Source organism: Ascaphus truei, chromosome 22, assembly GCF_040206685.1.
Source record: "Ascaphus truei isolate aAscTru1 chromosome 22, aAscTru1.hap1, whole genome shotgun sequence".
In the NCBI taxonomy this organism is placed as follows: domain Eukaryota; kingdom Metazoa; phylum Chordata; class Amphibia; order Anura; family Ascaphidae; genus Ascaphus; species Ascaphus truei.
The window spans coordinates 3,154,146-3,174,012 of NC_134504.1; the positions used below are offsets into that span (position 1 = coordinate 3,154,146).

The 19,867-nt window shown below is 48.2% G+C and overlaps 1 protein-coding gene across 12 annotated transcripts in view; it reads right to left on the bottom strand.

The window, feature by feature from the left end:
- Positions 1–19,867, bottom strand: part of QTGAL (queuosine-tRNA galactosyltransferase) — a 207,924-nt gene that overhangs the window by 28,958 nt on the left and 159,099 nt on the right. For all 12 annotated transcript variants that reach the window (XR_012789769.1, XR_012789772.1, XR_012789770.1 and 9 more), the window contains 2 exons: positions 12,346–12,441; positions 7,831–7,955 (listed from right to left, as the gene is read on the bottom strand). Coding sequence is in view for 7 of the 12 variants with exons in the window: in XM_075579664.1 (XP_075435779.1) it covers positions 7,831–7,955; positions 12,346–12,441 (221 nt within the window). In the remaining 5 variants the exon portion in view is untranslated. The remainder of the gene's footprint in view (positions 1–7,830; positions 7,956–12,345; positions 12,442–19,867) is intronic.

The following is a 19,867-nucleotide window of genomic DNA, read 5'->3' on the forward strand; positions in this document are numbered from 1 at the left end:
GCTGGGTGTATACTGAGTGCGAGGGCGTTACACAGGTAAGGGGCAGTGAGGGAGAGAAGGTGCTGGGTGTATACTGAGTGTGAGGGAGTCCCACAGGTAAGGGGCAGTGAGGGAGAGAAGGTGCTGGGTGTATACTGAGTGTGAGGGGGTCCCACAGGTAAGGGGCAGTGAGGGAGTGAAGGTGCTGGGTGTATACTGAGTGTGAGGGAGTCCCACAGGTAAGGGGCAGTGAGGGAGAGATGGTGCTCGGTGTATACGGAGTGTGAGGGAGTCCCACAGGTAAGGGGCAGTGAGGGAGAGAAGGTGCTGGGTGTATACTGAGTGTGAGGGGTCCCACAGGTAAGGGGCAGTGAGGGAGAGAAGGTGCTGGGTGTATACTGAGTGCGAGGGAGTGCCACAGGTAAGGGGCAGTGAGGGAGAGAAGGTGCTGGGTGTATACTGAGTGTGAGGGAGTCCCACAGGTAAGGGGCAGTGAGGGAGAGAAGGTGCTCGGTGTATACTGAGTGTGAGGGAGTCCCACAGGTAAGGGGCAGTGAGGTAGAGAAGGTGCTGGGTGTATACTGAGTGTGAGGGAGTCCCACAGGTAAGGGGCAGTGAGGGAGAGAAGGTGCTTGGTGTATACTGAGTGTGAGGGAGTCCAACAGGTAAGGGGCAGTGAGGGAGAGAAGGTGCTGGGTGTATACTGAGTGCGAGGGAGTGCCACAGGTAAGGGGCAGTGAGGGAGAGAAGGTGCTGGGTGTATACTGAGTGTGAGGGAGTCCCACAGGTAAGGGGCAGTGAGGGAGAGAAGGTGCTCGGTGTATACTGAGTGTGAGGGAGTCCCACAGGTAAGGGGCAGTGAGGTAGAGAAGGTGCTGGGTGTATACTGAGTGTGAGGGAGTCCCACAGGTAAGGGGCAGTGAGGGAGAGAAGGTGCTTGGTGTATACTGAGTGTGAGGGAGTCCCACAGGTAAGGGGCAGTGAGGGAGAAAAGGTGCTGGGTGTATACCGAGTGTGAGGGAGTGCCACAGGTAAGGGGCAGTGAGGGAGAGAAGGTGCTGGGTGTATACTGAGTGTGAGGGAGTTACACAGGTAAGGGGCAGTGAGGGAGAGAAGGTGCTGGGTGTATACTGAGTGTGAGGGAGTCCCACAGGTAAGGGGCAGTGAGGGAGAGAAGGTGCTGGGTGTATACCGAGTGTGAGGGAGTCCCACAGGTAAGGGGCAGTGAGGGAGAGAAGGTGCTCGGTGTATACTGAGTGTGAGGGAGTCCCACAGGTAAGGGGCAGTGAGGTAGAGAAGGTGCTGGGTGTATACTGAGTGTGAGGGAGTCCCACAGGTAAGGGGCAGTGAGGGAGAGAAGGTGCTGGGTGTATACTGAGTGTGAGGGAGTCCCACAGGTAAGGGGCAGTGAGGGAGAGAAGGTGCTCGGTGTATACTGAGTGTGAGGGAGTCCCACAGGTAAGGGGCAGTGAGGGAGAAAAGGTGCTGGGTGTATACCGAGTGTGAGGGAGTGCCACAGGTAAGGGGCAGTGAGGGAGAGAAGGTGCTGGGTGTATACTGAGTGCGAGGGCGTTACACAGGTAAGGGGCAGTGAGGGAGAGAAGGTGCTGGGTGTATACTGAGTGTGAGGGAGTCCCACAGGTAAGGGGCAGTGAGGGAGAGAAGGTGCTGGGTGTATACTGAGTGTGAGGGGGTCCCACAGGTAAGGGGCAGTGAGGGAGTGAAGGTGCTGGGTGTATACTGAGTGTGAGGGAGTCCCACAGGTAAGGGGCAGTGAGGGAGAGATGGTGCTCGGTGTATACGGAGTGTGAGGGAGTCCCACAGGTAAGGGGCAGTGAGGGAGAGAAGGTGCTGGGTGTATACTGAGTGTGAGGGGTCCCACAGGTAAGGGGCAGTGAGGGAGAGAAGGTGCTGGGTGTATACTGAGTGTGAGGGAGTCCCACAGGTAAGGGGCAGTGAGGGAGAGAAGGTGCTCGGTGTATACTGAGTGTGAGGGAGTCCCACAGGTAAGGGGCAGTGAGGTAGAGAAGGTGCTGGGTGTATACTGAGTGTGAGGGAGTCCCACAGGTAAGGGGCAGTGAGGGAGAGAAGGTGCTTGGTGTATACTGAGTGTGAGGGAGTCCCACAGGTAAGGGGCAGTGAGGGAGAGAAGGTGCTTGGTGTATACTGAGTGTGAGGGAGTCCCACAGGTAAGGGGCAGTGAGGGAGAAAAGGTGCTGGGTGTATACCGAGTGTGAGGGAGTGCCACAGGTAAGGGGCAGTGAGGGAGAGAAGGTGCTGGGTGTATACTGAGTGCGAGGGAGTTACACAGGTAAGGGGCAGTGAGGGAGAGATGGTGCTGGGTGTATACTGAGTGTGAGGGAGTCCCACAGGTAAGGGGGGCAGTGAGGTAGAGAAGGTGCTGGGTGTATACTGAGTGTGAGGGAGTCCCACAGGTAAGGGGCAGTGAGGGAGAGAAGGTGCTGGGTGTATACCGAGTGTGAGGGAGTCCCACAGGTAAGGGGCAGTGAGGGAGAGTAGGTGCTCGGTGTATACCGAGTGTGAGGGAGTCCCACAGGTAAGGGGCAGTGAGGTAGAGAAGGTGCTGGGTGTATACTGAGTGTGAGGGAGTCCCACAGGTAAGGGGCAGTGAGGGAGAGAAGGTGCTTGGTGTATACTGAGTGTGAGGGAGTCCCACAGGTAAGGGGCAGTGAGGGAGAGAAGGTGCTGGGTGTATACTGAGTGCGAGGGAGTGCCACAGGTAAGGGGCAGTGAGGGAGAGAAGGTGCTGGGTGTATACTGAGTGTGAGGGAGTCCCACAGGTAAGGGGCAGTGAGGGAGAGAAGGTGCTCGGTGTATACTGAGTGTGAGGGAGTCCCACAGGTCAGGGGCAGTGAGGGAGAGAAGGTGCTGGGTGTATACTGAGTGTGAGGGAGTCCCACAGGTAAGGGGCAGTGAGGGAGAGAAGGTGCTTGGTGTATACTGAGTGTGAGGGAGTCCCACAGGTAAGGGGCAGTGAGGGAGAAAAGGTGCTGGGTGTATACCGAGTGTGAGGGAGTGCCACAGGTAAGGGGCAGTGAGGGAGAGAAGGTGCTGGGTGTATACTGAGTGCGAGGGAGTTACACAGGTAAGGGGCAGTGAGGTAGAGAAGGTGCTGGGTGTATACTGAGTGTGAGGGAGTCCCACAGGTAAGGGGCAGTGAGGGAGAGAAGGTGCTGGGTGTATACCGAGTGTGAGGGAGTCCCACAGGTAAGGGGCAGTGAGGGAGAGTAGGTGCTTGGTGTATACTGCGTGTGAGGGAGTCCCACAGGTAAGGGGCAGTGAGGGGGAGAAGGTGCTGAGTGTATACTGAGTGTGAGGGAGTCCCACAGGTAAGGGGCAGTGAGGGAGAGAAGGTGCTGGGTGTATACTGGGTGTGAGGGAGTCCCACAGGTAAGGGGCAGTGAGGGAGAGAAGGTGCTGGGTGTATACCGAGTGTGAGGGAGTCCCACATGTAAGGGGCAGTGAGGGAGAGAAGGTGCTGGGTGTATACTGAGTGTGAGGGAGTGCCACAGGTAAGGGGCAGTGAGGGAGAGATGGTGCTTGGTGTATACTGAGTGCGAGGGGGTCCCACAGGTAAGGGGCAGTGAGGGAGAGAAGGTGCTGGGTGTATACTGAGTGTGAGGGAGTCCCACAGGTAAGGGGCAGTGAGGGAGAGAAGGTGCTTGGTGTATACTGAGTGTGAGGGAGTCCCACAGGTAAGGGGCAGTGAGGGAGAAAAGGTGCTGGGTGTATACCGAGTGTGAGGGAGTGCCACAGGTAAGGGGCAGTGAGGGAGAGAAGGTGCTGGGTGTATACTGAGTGCGAGGGAGTTACACAGGTAAGGGGCAGTGAGGTAGAGAAGGTGCTGGGTGTATACTGAGTGTGAGGGAGTCCCACAGGTAAGGGGCAGTGAGGGAGAGAAGGTGCTGGGTGTATACCGAGTGTGAGGGAGTCCCACAGGTAAGGGGCAGTGAGGGAGAGTAGGTGCTTGGTGTATACTGCATGTGAGGGAGTCCCACAGGTAAGGGGCAGTGAGGGGGAGAAGGTGCTGAGTGTATACTGAGTGTGAGGGAGTCCCACAGGTAAGGGGCAGTGAGGGAGAGAAGGTGCTGGGTGTATACTGGGTGTGAGGGAGTCCCACAGGTAAGGGGCAGTGAGGGAGAGAAGGTGCTGGGTGTATACCGAGTGTGAGGGAGTCCCACGTGTAAGGGGCAGTGAGGGAGAGAAGGTGCTGGGTGTATACTGAGTGCGAGGGAGTCCCACAGGTAAGGGGCAGTGAGGGGGAGAAGGTGCTGAGTGTATACTGAGTGTGAGGGAGTCCCACAGGTAAGGGGCAGTGAGGGAGAGAAGGTGCTGGGTGTATACTGAGTGCGAGGAGTCCCACAGGTAAGGGGCAGTGAGGGAGAGAAGGTGCTGGGTGTATACTGAGTGCGAGGGGTCCCACAGGTAAGGGGCAGTGAGGGGAAAGGTTTAAGGTGAGACAGATGTATGTGTCAATGGTCAGAAATGTTACGTCTATGTAAAAAATAAAAGGCATTTCTGAGAAGACAGACGTTTACTTAATTACAATGAAATCTGACCTTGTTTCGCTTATTTCAATGTCATGATTAGATACTGTGTTATTCCGAATATAACATTCAATCCAAGTGTGGGACTGCACGAAAATTGGGCAATTTGCAGTGATCACTGCTACGTTCTGTCAGTATCACCCTCCCACCCTCAGGATCCCCACGCCACGCTCTTACACAGGGAACGATTGTTCCCGTACTCGAGGTCTGTAATGGGTGACCTTGCTTGCCTTTGTACAGCTAAATATTGCCTTTGAGTTCTGCCTTATTTTTAATGAAACATTGTAACCCCTCGGGGCACACATTGCATAACTGCCCTGGATCTCGTAATAATGAATGTACATTCTCACAATAACAATTAATACAGGTAGCAGTTATTCTCAGCAATTACAACACTTACATTTCAACGCGCTGATTTTCTGCCAACGCGCTGATTTTCTGCCAACGCGCTGATTTTCTGCCAACGCGCTGATTTTCTGCCAACGCGCAGATTTCCTGCCAACGCGCAGATTTCCTGCCAACGCGCTGACTTTCTGCCAACGCGCTGACTTTCTGCCAATGCGCTGATTTTCTGCGAATGCGCTGATTTTCTGCCAACGCGCTGATTTTTAACATAAACTGCCTCAAAGTCTCATTGATAAAAAAAATAATTTTCCATTCAAATGTAATTTTTTTGATGCAGAACCCTCAAATCTCACTGATTTTGGGCTGCGGAGGAAAACATCTTTGAAAGCACCATGAAAAAAAAACAAAAACCGGGAAGAAAGGAGCATTCCAAGTGTAAAAAAAAAGCTGCTGCATCCAATAAATGGATTTATGTGAAATATATGATCACAAAAGTCAGATTTAAGTATTTTCCTACCTTATCCACACGCAGAATTTAAGGCAGCAAAATGTGGAATGTTATGGGGTTTTTTTTGTTACAATAAATTATTTCTGTATTATTAGATAATACTGAGTAAATTTTTTTTTTTTTTTAACTCTTAATGTCATTTTTTGTGAGTTTTAAAGCATCCTTTGATTTCTGTAGCAGGCTTTAGCCCACCTCCCCAGCAGTGCAAGATCTTTGTAACACTTTCCTGTTTGGATAATGTGTTGCCAACGTTCTCAGCAGTTTGAGCTGGAAATGGTAACAATAGATAATGTTACCTTAGTAATATGAGGATACATTGTAGCTGCTGAGTTACCCTGCCTGAAGCATGTTAGGCACGCAATCAGGATTTTAACAGAATTATAACAGGAGCACCAAACGATTGCCATGTAGAATTATACATTTTCACACGCTTTACAGATCAACATCATTTTTTTAATTTATTTTTTTTAAGGGGGAAAAAAGTTGGAAAGTAGTTTTGCTGCTTTAACAACCATTTAAAACTCACAACCGCCACCAGTCTAAGTTCTTTCAAAACTAAATCTGTCTCACATTTTAATCTGGTCTGTAACTGTTATATACGCCCATAATATATTATCTCTTACTGTCCATGCAATGTCTTGTATATAATGTATAACCTGCTCACTTAATGTATTACTATGTATTTGTAACCATGTATCTGTCATCATAACTCTGTGCCCAGGACATACCTGAAAACGAGAGATTACTCTCACTTCCTGGTTAAACATTTTATAAATTAAAATAAATCAAATACATTGGTTCATATTGCCCCAATACTGCCCCGAAGTATCTTTATTTTGGGCTCATTTATGTGGCTGAATTGCCACAGAGGCCTGGAACACAGCTGCAATCTGCCGGCACTGAAGGTGTTAAAGTTTCCTGATTGCCGTGACTTGGCACAGTCACGTGCGCGGCCGCCGTGCAGATGCGCAGCCTGAGAAAAGCCCCACAGCGCAGTTCTGTCTCTCACTAGAAGGGCCCATCACAGACCAGCCTCCCTGAGCTGTCGCTGATTTGTGAAGCTGCGTCTCAACATGTTGGATGTTGCAAAACAAACGGCACGGTAACATTTCCCTCCAAATGTACCTACAACCTGCTGAGATAACCATCTGCAGGCGTTCCACGCCAGGGGGACGCCCTCCTTTCTGACACCGGGGGGGGCTGGGTTTCGTTTCTCAGAATTTTACTGCTCCTATCAATAACGATCCGATAAATACATCGTCGCTTATTCCCCCGGTGTTCCCAGTCTCTGATCAAAGCAAGAGGGGAAAGTCTTTGCGAGAGGTATTGGGTGACACGACTCCGACAGACTGCGCGATTATCTTCTCAAACACGCAATGCAACGTACACCTAACCACACATTTCTTTGCACACGGCTGTCACTTTTTTTCACTGCCGCGGTTAGAAAGCAGAAGGCGCGGGAGCCGCACGCATCGCAAACCTGGCAAGATTTAGGGGTCAATTCTATATACTCCAAAGTGGCCATCTGGGATGTTTTTAGACGAATATCTCCATTGGGGATTTGGGTCAAAAAAACGCCCCATCGGCTGCTTGAGGATATATATAGAAGCCCCCCCCTTAGTGAAGCGGCTTTAGGTTACGCTATATCTTCTGTAGGCTGGAGAGATAATCCATATCATCACACAGTGAATACTGTGTGTGTGTGTGTGTGTGTGTGTGTGTGTGTGTGTGTGTGTGTGTGTGTGTGTGTGTGTGTGTGTGTGTGTGTGTGTGTGTGTGTTTAGGAGGGCAGGTTACACCCTTGAAAGGGAAAAGATGGGTTTTATATATTTATAGTGCTAATGGCACAACAAGAAAAAACATAATTACATTGAGCTGTGCGTGTGCGTGTGCGTGTGTTTATCATTACATTCAGCCGTGCGTGTGCGTGTGCTTATCATTACATTCAGCCTTTCTTTTCCAGAATGTTTTCCTTGGCAAAAAAAAAGAAGTCCTTTCCTTATCCAAAACCCTGAGTGAAAGGGCTCGAGCTAAAGAGAGACGGGAAACCTGTTCCAAGAGTCGTATTGTGCTCCTGGAAGCCTGCGATAGAAAAAGGGCGCGAAGCCGCGCATCACTGCGCTGCATCCCTGCGCTCGGGCGCTGCTCAGCTTCCCCTGCGCTCGGGCGCTGCTCAGCTTCCCCTGCGCTCGGGCGCTGCTCAGCGTCCCCTATGCAGCATTCACTTTATTGGGAGAATTTAGGAAAAGCATAAGGAAGTGTTTTGTTTTGCAAAGTCAGGACAATCATAGTATATAGCTCGTAACACCAACCCCCTTCGAGTGAGCGACACGTAAACTTCTTTGCTGCCGGAAGGGCCGAGCGAAATCGATCCTACCTGACCGACTACCCACCCCAACGAACCAACAACACGAGAGACGAGAGACTCACTCTGACACGGCGTGCGTTGCGGCTTGCTCGTGGTAGCGATACTGCAGGAGGCACTCGTCTACACGATGGACTTTTCCACCTTTCCGAAGATGCTCATAAAAAAACAGCAAGTCCTCTGGAGCCCCCTGGAAAATAGGAACAAAAATAGGTCAGCCTCACCGAAGCCGGAGACACCTGGAATGCATGAAGGGCGGCAGAATGAGATGTCCTGACACACAGGGGCTTAGGCCGTATTACCCCGGGAACACAAACATCGTTACATACTGAGCCGCTCTTGTTTTTCTGTGATACATCCAAAAAATTGCCCCCCCAACATACTTTCCGTTCTCCGTTTTTTGTGTATATTCCTTGTGTTTCATGTTTTTTCCCCTTTTCCTTTCCCCCCCCCCCCCCCACCCCTCACTTTGTGACATGCCCATTTATGATACTGGTTTCTGCAAACACATATGATTTATTTCTGGTTCATTTTATTATTAAATGTTTATTCTGCATTACAACTGTTTTCATCATTTAGCTATTAGACAGTGAGTGCTGGTACTTACGTAGATTTGTTAGTACTATACAGGGGAATAAGGGTCCCCTTTTGTTCCGTGCACCCTGCAATTGCATTAATTTAACACTATCAGAGTGCTGTCTATCGTCCCCTTTTATCCAAAAATAGAGACACCGAATTGGGCTGAATGAGTAATAAAAGGGTAGCTGGTCACCCCTATTCGAAAACCCAGTGTCAGCTCCCCTCGGGTCAGCCACTTTATATCCCTGTGCCTCAGGCATCAAGATTAGATTGCTAGCTCTGCAGGACAGGGGCTCATTCTGCCTGTGTACACACAAGAAAATATTATTACTGTACAGCTGGGTAATTATGAGACTTGCGGCAAAAAAACCACATTGAAAGTGTAACTTTTTCTAAAACTCCTGCTTCGTCCCCGTTTGTGGGTATTGATGAGTTTGGAGCATAATCGGCTGTTCCTCGCACTCCCAAAACAAACGATCATGAGCCTGGGCTGCACGTTCTGGTCTTGTTCCCAGCGCTACACTCGGGGCTGGACATCGAGCAGTCCTCGGAATCATATAGAGACCACCGATCCTAATGTCAGATTTCGAGACGATCTGGGCTGTGTTCTCACTTCTGATTAAACATCCATTTAACTGTCACATTTTTCATACTAACAAGGTGGAAACAGAGATGCTGCTGAGACTTCCCTCACACCGTAAAATGAATGTAACACAGTAACAGTGAGTTTACCATTACCGGGGGGGGGGGGTTCCCTGCTGTGCAATTATGGGGTAAGGCAGGTTTGGGGACCTGCCTGAAAGTTGAATGTGCTCATAACTGTTCTTTATCATTACTGTACCCTAATCCTGTACTCATACTGTATCCTAATCCTGTACTCATACTGTACCCCAATACTGTACCCTAATCCTGTACTCATACTGTATCCTAATCCTGTACTCATACTGTACCCCAATACTGTACCCTAATCCTGTACTCTCATACTGTACCCTAATCCTGTACTCATACTGTACCCCAATACTGTACCCTAATCCTGTACTCTCATACTGTACCCTAATCCTGTACTCATACTGTACCCTAATACTGTAGTCTCATACTGTACCCTAATACTGTAGTCTCATACTGTACCCTAATACTGTAGTCTCATACTGTACCCCAATACTGTACCCTAATCCTGTACTCTAATACTGTAGTCTCATACTGTACCCCAATACTGTACCCGGTGGAGAGTTGTTGCCTCTCTATAACTTCTTTGTGTTTCCACTAGTTAATGACGGCAAAATGAAATGAGGGGACCGCCTGATACCCTGATACTCCGATACTCTGATACCCTGATACCCAGATACTCTGATACCCAGATACTCTGATATCTTGATACTCTGATATCCTGATACCCCGATATCCTGATACCCCATTCAATGAGCTGTAACTGGGCTTTGTCAAACAAATGAGAGATGACTTAAAAAACAATGTATACTTGGGTTCAACACCGGCAATACCCAATAATAACGTGTGCGTCAGGTTATACCTGTGGCTCCGGGGAAAGCCTGCAGCGTATTCTAAAGGGATTCACTGAAATTAAAAAAGGTATATTTATTACACTGATAGTTACTTTGTTACATTTATTTTCAAAGTATTATCTCTTATTTGTATCATTATGAATCAACGTGCAAATTACATTGTACATTTCTAGGTCAGTTTTTAATTGAAATTGTACTAAGTACAACTGTGTTTTCTATTTAAATCTGGTAAATGAGCGTGCCAAACGATATAAATAGATGATCAAAAAATGTTGTTTAAGCAGGAAATCATTAACCATTTCTGTGACACAGTTCTGCAATCCCCAGTGAACTAACCCATCCCCCAATCCCAGGAAGAAAAGTGGGGTTCCCCTGTTTCATCTCGACGGCAGAAGTTGGATCTTTGGTTATGTTCTAGGTTGTATTGTATTGTATTGTATGTCTTTATTTATATAGCGCCATTAATGTACATAGCGCTTCACAGTAGTAATACAAGGTCAGAAGCCCGGAGTTCAGAAAACAGTGCGAGGGCTGGTGAGAAGACTGGTCTTTTTTGTCACGTCCACTGAATATTACACGGGCACGGAGAAGGTTAAGGACAAATACAATGATATGGTTTTAACTACCGCGTCGCTAAAATTCCACTGCCATCTTTTTTTTCTTCTCTTCCTTTCCCCACTATCCCACTCGCTGTGAAATCAGCCTCGAGCGACACAACGTGCAAGAAGTGAAGAACATGAGTGGGTGAATCCGAACACACCTGTGAGAAGCGGCCGTGCAGGGGAACAAGGCGGCTTGGAAACTGTCTGGATTGAACCGTTTTAAATTGCATTTCCCACGTGGCGTAAACTCAAACTGTTTTCCCAGTTCATTTGTTCACAAAGCAGTGCCAAAAACGGAACAGGTTCTCCTCTGTCCCGGTCTCTCCAGGGCGCTGAACGACTTGCATATATCCTTCATAAGGCAGTTCATTCATTAGGGGTGAGGTGTGGTTATTGGTTTATTTTGCACATATAAGTTTGTGGGTTCTATTCCATCATCAGCAATAAATACAGTATTATAATATTAAATATATAGGTCATTCGTAGAAATCTCTCAGACTTCAATAGTCGTGTCCCTCTTGGAATAGTAATAATAAAATCCTGCTGCGATTACATGTTTATTTTATGATCTGTAACTGATTTAGACAGAATTTAATGTTTTTAATAAAACGTGTTATTTATATATTTAATGCTGATCTTTTGATCAAAGAAGTTTTTTTTTTTTTTTTTTTAAATCCACTTCAGACCTGGCAGATTAAATTGAAGTAACACTGCTCCATTTACAGGCTCAAACTTTTATACACCCCTATATACCATTGCTCCAAATAGCACACTTTCCAAACCGCGTACTGAATCAGCAAGTGGACCAAAGTTGGCACAATTTACATGAAACCGATGCTGCAAAAAGTACCATAATGATAGTTCTTGTTTTTCGTCTAGATTTTCCCCAATGGTGGAGGGAGGCGGTAATCCAGACTACACTCCTTTTAACCTTTCCATGTCCACAGCAGAGCAATGAGATGCAGGGCCCTCTGGCATCCGAGGGTTAAACAAGCTCTTTATACACTTGCAAAGCTCGGGGGTATTACATGTGACCTTCTCTGTTGGCCTTGCTGGATATTGGTAAGCCTCTGCATTGCAGCCTCTGACCTGGCGCCGGTACAGCACAGAGTACACAGCCCTGTTTCACATAACTTATAGTGACGTTTTGCTAGATGAGGACCCGACAGCCGTGTGACTCCCGCCAGCTGGATGAGGAGACTGTTGCTGTTGGCAAAATAACAGATTGTCCTCATCGCATTGGGGCGAGAGAAACGGTCGGCGAAGGGGACAGCGTTCCGATGATAAATAGATAAGACGAAAAACATCGGCCCTCAAAGACACAAAAACAAAGCCGCAGAGAAAGGCGTTCTGTTCTGTAGCAATGTTTCCTTATATAGTTATCCCTAAAGTCCCGCGGACAATGGAAAATCAATGTTGCCGTATATGGCTACTCTGCACCACCCCATAACCAATAGGAAAATGGATCAGCTATATGCCCTTTGGCAAACCATAAGGCCACGCTTATAGTCCTGGCTACGGCGACACCGCGTTAAAACAAGTTAATGCAATCCATCGCGTGCACCTATAGTGTGCGCGACCGTGCGACCAAAATCGCTGACGTCAACGAGAATGTTTTTTTTTCGGCAACTACCGCGTGACGTCAGTGGGCACATGAGCGGTTCAGCCAATGAGGGCGAACCACTCACGGCCACGCACCCTGGTCGCCGTCTCGTCTCCTACACTATAGGCAGAAATCGCTATGACAACGGTGACGGATGACATCACTCGGTCGGGTCGCCGTCGCCAGGACTATAAGCGAGGCCAACACTGCACTTACTATACGGGCTCGTAATATAAACCATGAGCAAAATGATCTAAGAACAGTAGCAGCCCTTACCTTGCCATCCTCAACGAACTGTCCGACGTGGCAGAACCACTCCCTGGAGCAGAACCACGTGGGCATGATGGCAGTCGGTCCATGGGAGGTGAACACCTACGGAAAAGATGAACAAAAGAAACATCAACGCACACAGGAATAGCTATATATACGGTTGCACAGATCTGTTAGCAAAAGTAGCAAATGGTTACTGGTCTTCATTCAGAATTGTTTCATCACTACGGTCATTAAAAATGATATTTAGTTGTCTAGCACGGACACTATATACAAGAACTGCCAATACTTGGTTTGACCAAGTGGTTTATTAGACTGGCGCCTCCTCCAGTGGCAAGTCCTGGGCGCCTCAGGGTGAGTGCAGCATGGAGAGTCACTCACCCCGTGTCTCCAGGTGTGGTATAAAAAGGTAAAGAACCTGACAGTATATAGTTTTCCGCTAAACTTTACATGATTTGTGTAGGCTCAATAGGTCCCCTAGAGCTTTAACATCTCATTTTTGTAGCATCCAACAGAGGGTGGGGGGGGGGGGGGGAGATAAAGCCGCAATCACGTTGAAACCATGTGACGCCACGTTGGTGACGTCCGCGGCGTCTTTTGACGCTGCGAATCGGATGGAGAAGGAGGGTGGCAGAAAGGAGACAGCAAGGAGGCGCCCCGCCATATGCAAGTGACTTCCCATCATGCCCGAGAGCGCGGCAAATGTATCCGGGGGCGGACCTTTTTGCTGCCCCCGGCCCAGGCCTAACGGACCTAATGGTAAATCCGCCACTGGGTATGACACCAAAAAAAGCTATAAATATGGCCACGGATTGCCCCAAATAGAAGATCGCGACACCCTCTCCTGATGACGCTGAGACTTCCTGTTGGCCCCTGGAACGAGCCGTAACCCCTGCTCATTTTTTGGGAGGTCCAGAGAGGTCTGGGGGCCACACACCAACTCTGGCAAGTGGATAAAAAAACCAGCAGAAAGGAAATCCGTGTGTGCTGCAGCCTCAAAGTAACTGGCGGCGTTCTCCCACTTCAATGACCATGTTCTGACCGCTGCTTTAGCCGTTCCTAGCAACTTGACATGAAGACACCTGAAGAAGGGGCGTAACAAGTTTTGAAAGCTCAAATACAACACAGGTCTATGAGCGACGCTGCTGTTGGTCCCAATAAAAGACCCCCTGCCCTCACCCCCCGTCCCCCCCCCCCCCCGCCTGTAGTTTTTATGTACGGGTTGTGAATTGTATACAACAATAAAGAAAGAAAACCCCCCATGCACAAACCACGTGGCACTGAACGAGCACATTTATATACATTTTTTCTTCTAGCGAATATGGGTCATTTAGTTCAACCTTTTGGTCAAAACATTTTAATTCTGCCCCCACGTCAAGGTAACCCTACCAGCAGGCGCAACACTGCTAATTCTTATTGCTGCCTGTAAGTGGGAATTAACCCAGCGGTGGCCAACTCCAGTCCTCAAGGGCCACCAACAGGTAAGGTTTTCAGGATATCCCTGAAAAAGAGGGTACAGTCATAATGACCGAGTCATTGATTGAGTCGCCTGTGCTGAAGCAGGGGTATCCCTAATACCTGGATGGTAGCCCTTGAGGACTGGAGGGGGCTCCTGCCTTATCCCTTTATTGCTGGCGAAGGTCGTAGTGAACTTGCAAGGCTGACCATTGCAGCGCTGACCATTGCAGCGCCACGAGCAACGCCACGAGCAGCGATCCTTCAATAACAAACAAACATCGCAGGCAACGTGCACCCAGCCCTGGTCACCGGAAAGGAATAATGCGACCGGTGACGAGATGCGTTCGGGACAACGCGCGGGGGTCAGTGAGAAATGGAAGCATTAGCGCTGTACACGGTTACCGTGATGCGTCCCATTCCTTCCCTATTGCCTGCCATGCCTCTGTATTTGGTAATGTCTGCATACAGAGTGCGCATACAGACACCACAACATTATTTACCTAAAGCGTGTCTTTAATTAAATGTATTGTCCTTAGGCTCGAGTAATACAGAGCGCAGGAGGAGACGCCTGTTTGATGGAAATGAACAATAATGCCAGCTTAGCACACGGTAATAACCAGCGCTGGATCGTGGCGTTGCGAGGCCCTAAGCGATGATGCAGACGAGGCGCCTATAAGAAAGGAAAAAATACCGTAAAGAAAGCGCGCGAGATTCCCGTACACAAAACGCGGACCGTGGATATGAAGTCGCAGGAAACAACGAACTAAAGCATTGTTCTTCTGCAGAATGCTGCCGCGTCGCTGTTGTCGGTCTCTTCTTTACATGACGTTGTCTGCGTTTAACGTACGTTCTACTTTTGTTGAACCGCTATTATTGATTTTATTCCCATTTATTTTTAGCGTGAATAGACCCTTTGGATTTACGAGGCCCCTCAAATATATATTATTGGTATTTGGGGCAAAGTAAATACAATTCTTAGTATTTGGACGCCCTACGCTGTAGCTTATTTAGCTTATACGTAAATCCATCACTGGTTATAACGCTAGCGATGCCGCACTGCATATTCCAATGGCCTTCCATATATCACACACTGCCTCCCACACGGCAAAGAACAGAACTCCCCAAATCTTAGAAAAGTAAAAGTACTAATATTATTCCTTCCTTAATGCAGGAACGGTCTAACACAAGAATCCGAAAAGCCACTGCCACAGTTCCACCACCGAGGTGGCTGCACCCTCCAGAGTTACTGTACAAAGAAGAAGAATGGGTATATGAAGGAATTGCACATCAGCAACTGAACCTTCTCAGGGTAAAGAGCAATGCCAGGTACTACACAGGGGACCACTGTAGCTAATGAGGGGTTAAGATACCCCAATGGCAAACATGAACTAAGGGTTCAATTCAAGATGTTGGGGAACGAAACAGCCGTATTCTGCAACCAGAGGCCACAAAGTTGGTTGGAGAGCGGCCTACTTCTCTACTAGGAAGGGATGGAGGGTGCGTGAGGGGTGTCTTCGTAGTGTGCTTAAGGTCCATCCCTTGTAAAGCAGCAGACCAAGAAATATCCTACATGTCTTTTTTAATAAATCAGTTCTGTACTATGAGAAAATACTTGTAGCATTTTTTTGAAACTCTGAATTACATTTTTACTGTGTTATAATGTAACAAGCATTTTTTGTTTCTATAGCAACCATTTACAAAGTCACACCCCCTTCCTCTTCTGAAACAGGGTCTTACACACACCTTTTTGCGCCCTGCCCTATCTCGAGCAGTGCACCAATTGTATCTAGTGACTGCCTGGTCACATGATCTTCCCCACAGAACTTTGCATCTTTGGTCCTCTTCTGCTGCACTGACAGCCATTTAGTGAGCCCCCGAGCCGAATCTTCGCCGACAGATCACAGAAGAACGTATCGATCGGCAACTTCGCTAATTACTTATCATTGTGTGGATTGTATTGATGCGCATATTAAAGGGGAAAAATTACAAATTAAGAAAAGAAAATGGCAGCTTGGACTGCTGCTTTAAAAGAGGCTAAAATAAAATAATAAGCGCTCAGCTTGTGGGTAAGAGAACCCAGGGGACGCCACCCACTTCCTTGTATCGAACATAATTCAATAAGCGCTGACACAATGAATGAATGTGCACTACAGAGAACCGTGCGAAACCTCCTGTCCTGTGTTTAACAAACATGTCCCCGCTGCTCGAGAGAGAGAAAGCAGAGTATCCGGATTACGCGGGGTGACGCAGCGCTCTGCTTTCATGGACACTGCGAATGATCCGGGCACGTGCTGCATGGGGTGGGAAGCTGCCACGTAACGAGACCAGATGATTAAAGATGGGGGCGGGTGTGGTGCTGACCGCCGACCTCATTATTCAAGCAAGGTACATATGGGAAAATCTTTCAGCGGTCAGTGAAGATTCCTCCCGGGTTCTTTCGGGAATTGAGGGCGTTATGGGATTCAGGTTAAAGCAGCAGTCCAAGCTGACGGTTTAGTTAAATTAATTTCTTTCCCTTTAATACGCGCATCAACACAATCCACACAATGATAAGTAATTCGCTAAGTTGCCGATCGATCCGTTCTCCTGTGATCGATTGGTGAAGATTTGGCTCGGGGGTTCACTAAATCACTGTCAGTGCAGCAGAAGAGGACCAAAGATGCAAAGTTCTGTGGGGACCAGGCAGTCACTAGATACAATTGGTGCACTGCTAGAGAGAGGGCAGGGCTCGACTGAGCCACTGATTGAGCCACCTGTGTTGAAGCAGAGATATCCTGAAAACCTGACCTGTTGGTAGCTCTCGAAGACTGGGGTCGGCGACCCTTGCCCTGTGGCACTTTGCGACCACGCGACGACCGCTCCTCACGTGATCGCCGCGTCACCGATGACCCAAAATGGAAGAGGTGTCCACTTCCTCGGTTCCACGGGGAGCGCAGAACGCGACCTCACATAGAAAAACGGGCAAACACAAGAGGACCTCGCCACCCCGGGGGGGCCAAAACCTCATGACATAGTAGGTACGTGAAAGGGCGCCCACACGGCTAAAGAATAGTCTCCGTTATCTATTGGGGAGTTCGATGCAATGGTGTGCGTGACCCCCCCCCCAGCGTTGAGCAAGCCAGCAAATACCATGCACGACTCCCAGGAAACCTGACAGCAGGAAATGTGCTCTCACATTGGAAACAGGTTTGTTCCATTCCAGGGGATTAGGTCCTTGTCACACAAAATCTACACATCTGTTTACACGAGAACAAGCCGAGCGGCGAGCGCTGATATATGTCACCGTCCCGCTTCCTGCCGTACGTTAGACCAGCGCAGTCTCTCCCTGCTGCGTCCCTCACTTACCTTGTCTCCGGCTCTTGGCATCATTTGACGCTGCGTTATCATGGCTACGCATCGCTGAAGACAAGGTAAGTGAAGTTGCAGAGGCCTCACGCGATCCCCCGAAATTTATTTAAATGCCTTGGGGGAAGAGCGCTGGGCCCCTGCAACCGCCACGCCCCCCCTCCACCCCCCGCCCCGAAAAATCTTGCGCCCCCCTGCGTTAGGCCCATATCTAGCAGGGCTGTTTCAAACGCACACGCTCTTCCGTGCAGAGGAGAAGAACGCTCACGCCTCCTCTCATACGCTTGTGCAGATGTCACGCGCTGTAATTCTGTGGCAGATATCAATCTCTGCATGACGCGTTTTTATATCCTAAGTTACTATCGGTAGAGATGATAAAAAACTATATTTGAGCGGAATAGAAAGGAAACAATTACTTGACTAACTACTGACGGTCAGCTGAGATTTCTCTGGACACAGCAGAGAAATCTGTTTTCTGACATTGCCAGATAGCCCTTATTCTATATGTTGTAAAGCCATCTTCCCCGTGCTGAAGAAGATTTTACCCTCAGTGTGGAGCTTACAGTACGTACGAACTAGATTATATTTTAATTTTTATTGTGCTGTAAAATTAGGGTTAGATGCAACATTAGAAATGGAAAGTTCGCTGCTCTGGTAACAGTTTCAGCTTTTTGTACAGCAATGAATAGCGGCCAAATCAATGAAAACCAGATTGCCATACATAGGTGGCAATGAAGAGGTTAACTCTAAGCAAACTGACCAGTTTAACAGCTTCCAACAACAACAAAAACAGGACAAAAGTTATAGTAAAAAAAGCACAAGATTGGACTCGCCGCTCCATGCCCAGCGTCTTATCTAAGCTTGCCAGTCGTCAATTATCCGCTGCTCCCAATTATGTACGTGCTGACTAATCCGCGGTATCACTTTACCATTCTCTGCCGCTTTCCTGGTGCGCGGCGGAGCTCCCCGTCCTGCTGGGGCATGCAGCGCAGAAGTGACGACACACACAGCAATCTGACATTCCCTCATTGTCTCGCAGGGAGAGGAACTGCGGCTAACACACCTGTCTCTGGCAGGTAAAATAAGTATGCACCAAGCACCTCTGCAGCACAGCCGTGACCTGAGCAAGGGTGTTAAAACTGCAACACGGGTTAGGATCAGGGTGAAGGAAGGACAATAACCGCTTAATAAAAAATTAAAAAATGTGTTTTTCTTACCCTTGACCCTAAACACTCTAAGTATTTCGCAATCATTTCTGAAAGTTTAGAAGGGAGGGGGGAGGTTTTAAAGTTTGAATATCGATCCCAAGGAAGTGTCACTCTCAGATATCTATTTATATCAATGTTTTATATACGCGCGTGTATGTACGCCACACATCTGTGTGTATACGCTGAGTGTACGCCACACGTGTGTGTTTACACTATATGCGCACTCTGCGATGTGTGAGGACGCATTTTTTTTATTTTTATTTTTTTTATAAACTAGCCAAATGTTGGAGTTTGTGAACAAAAAAAGTTCTACATTGGAAAAAGTTTGCACAAATTTTTCCGGCAAAACCAACACAATATATATACTGTACAGTATTATTTCTTGGGGGGGGGGGAGCAAAACACAAGCTGAAGTGCACAGCAATGACGAGATACTCCGATTTCTGGGCACTTTTTAAACGTCATAGGGGCCAATTAGGGAAATGATATCTGAGTTTAAGCAGAGATAATATTAAAAACACAATCCTATACTTTTTTTTTTAAACCGTGATTTCTAGGATAAACCTGCGCCGACAATTTAAAAACCGCTTCCGCTTATTTATTTTAAATGGCATTAATCACCACGTTTTCCTCTGTTGTACATCCTGTCGCCACCACTAGTTCTTTATGGGACCTCACCGTTTACACCTATACATCTCCTTGTTAAACCGTCAGTGGATTTGGTCAAATGGGAATTAGCAAACAGTAACCCATAAAATACATTCTAAGGGACCCGCGAACGCCGTGCGGCTGAAGCATTAGTCACTAACTTGGGTTGAGATCCAGCGTCCGTGTATTTAGTTACATGCGTATAACCTTCCCAGGCTTTACAGCCGGGTTCTATAACTGGCGCCCCCCGCAGGGCCTTGGTGTGGCCCTTGGGACTCTCTGCTCCTACAAAATTCATACAAGTTGCTCAGGTGTGCAGTTTCCCCTAGTGAAACTCACTTGTAACTTACAGTAATGCAATACATGGTACCGATGTTTTAAATGCATCTAAAATTACATTCCAACAAGCTTGCGGCTCACCTCTGATCTCTCGTTACTCTCCTCTGCACCCCCATATATCTCACCTCTGCACCTCCATATATCCCACCTCTGATCACTCATTACACCCCTCTGCACCTCCATATATCTCACCTCTGCACCTCCATATATCTCACCTCTGATCTCTCGTTACACCCCTCTGCACCTGCATATACCTCACCTCTGATCTCTCGTTACTCTCCTCTGCACCCCCATATATCTCACCTCTGCACCTCCATATATCCCACCTCTGATCACTCGTTACACCCCTCTGCATCTCTATATATCTCACCTCTGCACCTCCATATATCTCACCTCTGATCTCTCGTTACATTCCTCTGCACCTCCATATATCTCACCTCTGACCTCTCGTTATACCCCTCTGCACCTCCAAATATATCCCCTCTGATCTCTCGTTACCCCCTCTGCACCTCCATATATCTCACCTCTGA